Source organism: Motacilla alba, chromosome 4 (genome assembly GCF_015832195.1).
Source record: "Motacilla alba alba isolate MOTALB_02 chromosome 4, Motacilla_alba_V1.0_pri, whole genome shotgun sequence".
Taxonomy (NCBI): domain Eukaryota; kingdom Metazoa; phylum Chordata; class Aves; order Passeriformes; family Motacillidae; genus Motacilla; species Motacilla alba.
This window is the reverse complement of record NC_052019.1, coordinates 71,439,402-71,447,403: the sequence shown is the minus strand read 5'-3', so window position 1 is coordinate 71,447,403 and position 8,002 is coordinate 71,439,402. Positions and strand designations below refer to the sequence as shown.

Below are 8,002 nucleotides of genomic sequence, written 5' to 3'. Positions count from 1 at the left end.
TAAATATTTTTCCAGCTTTTAACTGGGTTTTTTTACCAGGTTTTCAATAAGCCTTGTTAAAATCCGTGAGATTAGCCCATGAAAACAACATGGCATTGCAGCGTCACCACGTGCGACCTTCACCCAGCATCTCCCAGTACCTGGCAGCTGGGGAAGACTGGCATTTTCCTCTTGTTTTCCAAGCAGGTGACACACTGACACTTCTCCCTTTGTGTCCTGGCGGGATGAAGCCTCTAGACACCTGCAAGCTGAGGTACTGACAGAAATAACTGCTTGGAGAAGAATTATGTTTATCCCTAACAGTGTTTCTAGTCAGCCTCAAAAGCTTTTTTCCCCCCCTCCCCTGTCCTATTTCAGTCAATCCAAGTTTTCCCACACGGACAGATTTTTGGCTACAGCATTAGCCTCTCCCAGACTCTGCCAAAACCAGTGGTGCTGCAGAACATGGATAACAAAATCCCATTTAATCACTCAGAACACCCATCCCAGCACTACAAACCTGTCAGCCCCGGTGGCAGCTGTAACATCCCTGCCCCGCTCCTCCAGCCCCGGCAGAACTGCCAGCACGAGCCCCGTGAACTCAGCTTGACCCACAGGGATTCCGGGTTTTTTGGAGTGCCACGAACTCCCCTACAAGTCCAGGCTGAGGCTGAGTGTCAGCCTAAACCCTGCACTCCCCACAAGCACACACAGGCTCCCAGGACAACTTCTTCCTTCTTTGGGCAAATGTTTCTGTGTGCGCCAAGCGCGAGCCCCAGCTCTTCTCCTCAGTTAAACTAACAGCGGGTCCAGATAAAACAAACCTAAAAGCCATCGTACATCATCTGCAGGGCTGGAGGTGCTGCAGCACTGCCTCTCTCCCATCCCACAGCGACTTCCAGAAGCCAGCAGTGCCGCTGCAGTCATGCTCAGTGTGACAAGTAAAGGGATTTCTAAGGCACGCTGGCCCAAGAACCACGTGTACAATCCCACTCTGCATGTCTGGGGACTCAGAGGAACCATCTCATGTTGTCTTCCTCCCTTCCATCTCTCCCCTCCCCGTGCCAATGCAGCATTCCAGGATAAAAAGAAGCCCCAAGGCACTCAACAGCTTGCACAGCACTGTTTCAGCATGGCACAGACCAGGGGGCATTACTCCTTCAGCAATCAGTAGCAGCAGTTCAGAACTGCACCTGAAAACTTGCTGAGCCCATCAGCTGCTTCTCTTGCCCACCTGACCTCCAGAGGCCCAGATTTCCTGTGTCCCCACAGCTCTGGGATTTTCCAAGTGCAGATTCCAGCAGGAACGTTTGTAATTCTATGCTTTTATTCTCTGAGAGCACACTCAGCACTCCGAGAGCTTCTGATTTAAGCTCACCTGTGCATTTATGCTTAAGCATCACTTTTTTTTTTTAAATCCACCCATCAAAGAGGGCAGGCCTATCTTCTCCCAAAATGGACAGTGAAGTCTTGGAAATAGGCCAAGAGAACAGAGGAAAGACGAAGAGACCTATGCAGATAATACCACAGGCTTTGCTTTTCTACACCAACAGCTAACTCACATTCAAATTGCTCCTTTTGTGCCACAAACAACACACAACCATTGTGTTGGAATGCCTCACAACATCCCTTACACGGGTAATGCCTTGGAAATAAAAGATATTCCAGTGCACTGGCACTGCTTTTCCCACTTACAACATGCCAAGTCTACTAAGTCAGGGTGAAACCTTCCTATACACACCTCAAAGGGAATTTTTGGATCAAACTCTGAGCAAAGCACCCCACACAACCCAGAAATAATCAGCACGGCCCGACAGGAATTGGCCACCCTGACTGACAGCAGCCAGATGCTTCCGATGGGAGCTAAAAGAATTTCCGTGCAGCCAGATCCCAGTAACCTCTCGGAAAAAGGAGGCCCACCTCCAGCAACAGGAAAGATTTAAACCTTTCCAGATTTGGACCAGCTCATCCCTGTGGTAAACCGCCAATCCTTTCTGGAACCATGTGACATTTCGAGGCGCAGCTTCGCGAACACGTGCTCAGCAACAGAGCCCCCCAAAAAAACCAGCCCAGGAGAAATTCCAGGAAATTCCAACGCCTGCAGGGGAGGGAAGAGCGGGAGCGCCACCTCCTGGAAAGATAAGCGGAAAACAGCGGGAAAGAGCCGGGGCTCCAGCTGGCATTCCAGAAAACATCCGAGCAAGGGGCATGCTCGCTGCCCCCCCACAAAACACACCCGATTCTTGCTTAGGAAAAAGCATTTCCTCGGTTCTGACAACAGGCTCCTGTTCGTGACAACGCGACACCCAGCACAGACATGAAATCCACAAGTTGGCATTTATTTTCTGCTCTCGCAGAGCATGATTTGAGCGACACCTCACGTCTGCCTCCCCGGCTCCAGCGCCAGGTCCACAAGGCCAAGAACATCAGGTACTAACGGATTCTTGGACAGGCTTCTGCTGGTCCTCATCAGCTGCATCTTCTTCCCCTTGGGCTTCTGCTCTCTCCACCTGAGGCAGGATTCCATCGAGGTTCAGCAGCAGACCTTCACTGGTGGAGGATCTGATAACCAACCTCTGCACAATGGGATCTAGGGAAACAAAGGGCACCACCCAGCTGGTCACTGCAGCCCTTGCCAGGTCTCCGGGCTGACTGCCCCCAGCAAATGTTTGCCATCAAGCCACTAAAAGAACGCCACCAGAATCGGGCTTGACACTCCAAATCGGTAGAAAAGCTGCTCAGAGCAGAAGAGCTAATCCTCACTTAACTGGGCTGACGTACATTGATTTAAATTCATTTAAGAAACAACAACAAAGCATTCATTTCTGCATGTACTTTATATTTCAAGTCAGGCAACCCCTTATAGTTTTTATTTGGGCTCCTCAAGGCACGTGTACCCGGCTTTCTGTGGTCTGGTCTCTGCAGCTACTGTGAGCAGCATCACTGGGAGAGAGGCAAGATCATTCTTCTGGCAGACATGAAGCAAGTACCAACACCAAAAAATAGGTCTTTAGCTTACACAAAGCTCCTTGCCTAAAATTCTTTCATGAATCACCATTTCCTCTCCAGCTACGCAGATGCCCTCTGCTTGAAGCTGACTTGATTATTCCTTTTGCTAAGGAATTAAAAAAAAAAAAACTAAAAAAAAGGAAAGAAAGAATCAGCTTTTCCCTTGGAGGAGCAGGAATTTTAGAGATACTTGGGAGAGCAGCAAGGGAATTGCATGACAACCCAGGAAAGAACAGGCATCTCCCACTCTGGTTTGCTGCAGCCTGAACAAACCTTACCGAAGTTGGATGGCTTGAAGGTGCAGACGTCGTGGATAACTGTCTTCAGGTTGGCAATGATGTGCTCCGTGGGCATATCCAGCTGCAAAAGGACAATGCCAAGTGAGTTCTGGTGATGCCTGGAGCCCAGGCGAACAGATCTGAAAGCACTGGTGTTGATGCTCATTCTACATTTGGACAGGTTTCTTCTGTCCGTGTTCCCTGTGAAGGAGTGACAAATCCCAGAAAAAGCCTTATCCAAATGCTGATTTGCTCACTCTCCTCCCTCTTTCCACTCAGGACATGAAATCCCCGGGGCTCTGTAACAACATGCGGCTTCAACCTTTGAAAACTCTTAAAAAACCAACAAATACACAAGTGCTTGTGCAAAAACCCCATTAAAATGTCCAAGGCCACAAAACACATCACCACCCAGAACTGAAGGCGTTAGGAGCTTGAACAGAATGAAATCAACCCAAGGAACCAACTCATCAGCTCCATGATGAGGACACGTAAGGCTCAGAGGGTCCCAAGCACTCCAAAACAGTTCCCACATCCAAATGAAGATGCCAGCTTCCAAGCCAGCTTCCCACAGCAAATCCTCGTGGATGCACACCTACCTTGCTGCTTCAAGTTTTGAAAACTTCAAGATCCAGAACCCCAGCTACACACAAAAAATATCCAGACAAAGAAGCCCTCGGAATGCCCACGCACAGCTCAGAGCAGCTAATGAGAATTCATGAACTCCTTTGTCTCCAGCACTGCCAGGCAAAGCTTCAGGCATTTCCTACCCTTCCTGCCTCTGCCACCCTCAGCTGGAAGAACACCAAACAGCAGGCAGGATGGCAAAGACACAAACCAGAAGGAAAACAAAAAAAACCACAAAACCCCAGAGCTTAGGGCAGAGAAAATGAATCAACGAGCCAAAATTCATGTTCTAGTTCAGGTAGCACAAGCAGTTCATGCTTCCCACTCCAGCCCAGAACTACAGTTATCAAAGTTAAAAGTCTCGAATTACTTAGTTAAAGCAAAGGCTTTTTACCACGGACTTCAAAACCCACGGTTTATTGCCTTACCAAGAAAAAACAAAACAAAAAAAAAAAAAACAACCCAAAAAGTTTAAAACCAGCTGAAGATGCCACACAACAAAAAGAGTTCCATTTTCCTCACAGCTTAGTTGAAAAAAAATGGTCCAAAACTTTGAGAAACAGATTGAAGAGATGGTTTGTTATTTTTTTTTCCCCTCTTTGAATACTACAGCTCTGCCCAGGAGAGAAAATCTAAGAGCTGTGTACACAACTCACTCTGGCTATCCTTGTCTTGATGACATTCTCGTCCTCCACCGAGTACTCGTGGCATTCTCGGAAGAACTGCACCATTCTGGGAATGTCACTGCCCAGGGAATCTGTTAAAAAAAAAAAACCAAAAACAAATAAAAGAAGCTGTCTGAGCGGTGCTTATGGGCACAGACGGGCGTGGCACCAGCACAGAGATCATTCCATCTGCTCATTAGGGCAAACGGCACTCCAAAATGCAGTTTCACAGACAGGACAAGGGTGAGATCACAAAAACAGCCTCCGTGTTCCCTCCTTCCCCACTCGGCAGGATTCATAAGCATAAGGGCACCTAGCAGGCAAATGCGTCTGGGTTCTTATCCCAGGTTTGCCTGCCGCAGGAAAATATGGATCCCTGAAGTTTCCTTGACCTAAGAGAAGCGATGCAACCACAGCCTAACACCCAAAGCAGCTCCGCATCCTGACAAAACCCACTCCAGGGGCACGCCCGGCGCTCCAGCTCCCTCAGGAACTGGTAACCAAAAGCTGCTCCTTACTTCTCTTGGTGCTGGGGTACTTCTTCCTCAGTTTGTTCCTCAGGGGGATTAACTTGGGGATGATGGCAGGGACAGCCACGTAGAAATCAGCCTGGATTTCATCCTCCAGGATCTGCAACGAGCACAGTTCCACTGATTGCACTGGAGCTGGTGTGTAAAAGGGTCCAAGCACAGAAAAACATCTCTCAACTCTTCACGCCTCCTGCTGCCTCCCAGCTAGAGCTGCCTGGACATCACCTCCCCTCCCCAGGCCCCAGTCCTGCTGAAACTAGGATATTTACATAATTCTTTAAGGAAAATAGATACCCATTTCATTAACTCAACTCCTCCCACGATGGCAGCCCCGTGCTCCCGAGCTACTTCAGCTTCCTGCTCGTTCTGTGGAGAGGAAAAAAAGTCATTAGGAACAGCTGCACTTCCAACCAGGCTGCTGCTGCTCTGCTGCCCGGGGAGCTCAGGGAGACAATTCCAAACAGTTCTGTCCAAGGGGTCAGCAAATAAACCCTTGGCAGCTCTCTGGGATCATCTCCCACACATAAAATGATCCGTTGGCCAAGGACAGCTGCAAGAGGGTGCTGAGCACCAAAACCCCACGGAAATGAAGGAATTCTGGCTCACCCACCTCTGGGAGCGCCAAAACCCCAGGAAAATGAAAGAATTCTGGCTCGCCCACCTCTGTGAGCACCAAAACCCCATGGAAAGGAAGGAATTCTGGCTCACCCACCTCTGGGAGCACCAAAACCCCAGGAAAATGAAGGAATTCTGATTCATCCGCCTCTGTGAGCACCAAAACCCCATGGAAAGGAAGGAATTCTGGCTCACCCACCTCTGGGAACACCAAAACCCCAGGAAAATGAAGGAATTCTGATTCATCCGCCTCTGTGAGCACCAAAACCCCATGGAAATGAAGGAATTCTGATTCATCCACCTCTGGGAACACCAAAACCCCATGGAAAGGAAGGAATTCTGGCTCACCCACCTCTGTGAGCACCAAAACCCCATGGAAAGGAAGGAATTCTGGCTCACCCACCTCTGTGAGCACCAAAACCCCATGGAAAGGAAGGAATTCTGGCTCACCCACCTCTGGGAGGACCAAAACCCCAGGAAAATGAAGGAATTCTGGCTCACCCACCTCTGGGAGCACCAAAATCCCAGGAAAATGAAGGAATTCTGATTTATCCACCTCTGGGAACACCAAAACCCCATGGAAATAAAGGAATTCTGCCTCACCCACCTCTGGGAGCACCAAAACCCCAGGAAAATGAAGGAAATCTGGCTCACCCACCTCTCAGAACACCAAAACCCCATGAAAACACAGGAAACCTGGCTCACCAACCTCTGTGAACACCAAAAACCCAAGAAAAGGAAGGAATTCCGGCTCACCCACCTCCGTGAACACCAAAACCTTGTTCACCTTATCCGTGAAGCGATGGGGGAGAGCGACACCGCTGGAAAATGGATCCACTTTTTTCTGGAAAGTGAGAAAAAAAAATAAAAATTAAAGCAAACTAACAGGAATTACTGAGGCTAAATTACACCACCACGGGGAAGCTGATCCCCTAAAAAGGAGAATCAAATGCAAACAAGGTGAGGGAGTGCCTGAGCAGACCCACAGCCTCCAGGAGCGCCAGCCCACCTTCTTCTGCAGCGCCATGTCCAGGAAGACGTTGATGTACACAAACTGCTTGGGGTGGGTGAAGTCCAGCTCCTGGAAGCGCTTGAGCATGCCCACGGCCTGCTCCAGCCCGTAGGAGGGTCTCCTGTAGAGCCACGTCAGGTACACGTCGTCCACGGGCTTGCTCATCAGGGGCCGCCTCCGAGGAAGGGGCTTCTCCTTGGGCTCCTTCCCCTTCTCCTGCCTGCTCCTCTTGGCATCTTTCTTGGCAGCTCTAAGAGCAAAAAAAAAAAAAACCAGGCACGTTGGGAGGTCACCGGTGACCTTATTTTCATGGTTTCACAAAGCAGGGTTTTCTCCTCCCCCTGCCGCGGCACTGTGCACTCAGCTGAACGCCCAATTCTCATTTTCCTGTCTTCAGAGGATCTCCAGGCGAGGAAAAGAATATTAAAATAATAGCTGGACACTCCATCCCTCTGCCAAGAGCCTGCAGCACCTGAGAACACTTCATTCTCCTGTGTGTGTTTGCTCCTCCAGCCACGCTGCGCTGTTACAGAGACGGCACATTAAACAATGAAAAGCCAATTAAAGGGCGGGAAGGGTTTGAAGCCGACTCCAGGAGCTCACCAGCTTTCACGCTGACATGTAACCCTGCTACACCCCGCCAAAGCACAGCCCAAAACCACAGCCTCAAGCTTTCGCTGTGCCATCGGCACATTAAACGCTCCCTGCGACTGCAGGCTGTCAGACCGGCATTGCGGACACCAACCACCCCACAACACCTCCCGGGACGCCGGACCCGCACTCACTTGGCTGCTGCGGCCGCGTAGGGCCGGCTGGTGGCGGGGCTCACCACGGCGGGGACGGCGAGGCGCTGCTCCAGCGCGGGGAGGACGCAGCCGCACCGCGGGGCCAGCGCTGCGGGGCGACAGCAAACACCGCCTCAGACGCGCGCCGCGGCGCCCCGCACCCCCGACCCGCCCGGACAGGCCCCCTTCGCCCCACTCCAGCCCCTCAGGGCCGCGGCGGAGCGGCGGGGGGAGCGCCCGCGGCTCCCTCAGCGCGGCCCCCTCACCTCGCCACAGGCAGCGGGCGCTGGGCGCCGCCATCTTGCCGAGCCGCCCTGGTGCGCCGCCGGAAGCGTCCCCCGCGGAACTCGCTCCCCGAGGCCGAGAAGAAGCGTTCCGGCGGCACGCAGGCCCGGGCTCTTTAGCGGTGCGCCACCTATCGCCGTCCCCCCAACCCGCCGCGCCAGGGCCTGCCGTTCCGCGGGTGCGCGGGTTCCGTCGCCTGCCCGCCGCCCCGGGAGAG

At 51.6% G+C, this 8,002-nt stretch overlaps 1 protein-coding gene across 2 annotated transcripts; it reads right to left on the bottom strand.

The window, feature by feature from the left end:
- Positions 1-2,297: 2,297 nt before the first annotated feature.
- MRPL1 (mitochondrial ribosomal protein L1) lies at positions 2,298-7,948 on the bottom strand. Of its 2 annotated transcripts, none has more exons than XM_038135342.1 (9): positions 7,767-7,948; positions 7,501-7,609; positions 6,713-6,965; positions 6,464-6,547; positions 5,383-5,454; positions 5,077-5,188; positions 4,550-4,650; positions 3,267-3,348; positions 2,298-2,569 (listed from the first exon to the last, which is right to left on the bottom strand). In XM_038135342.1, exons 1-9 carry the CDS (start codon positions 7,798-7,800, stop codon positions 2,406-2,408), a joined length of 1,011 nt encoding a protein of 336 aa, XP_037991270.1. In that variant the 5' UTR covers positions 7,801-7,948; the 3' UTR covers positions 2,298-2,405. The 2 variants fall into 2 exon arrangements, with proteins under 2 accessions (XP_037991270.1, XP_037991271.1); XM_038135343.1 differs by having other exon boundaries at positions 6,491-6,547.
- Positions 7,949-8,002: the final 54 nt, after the last annotated feature.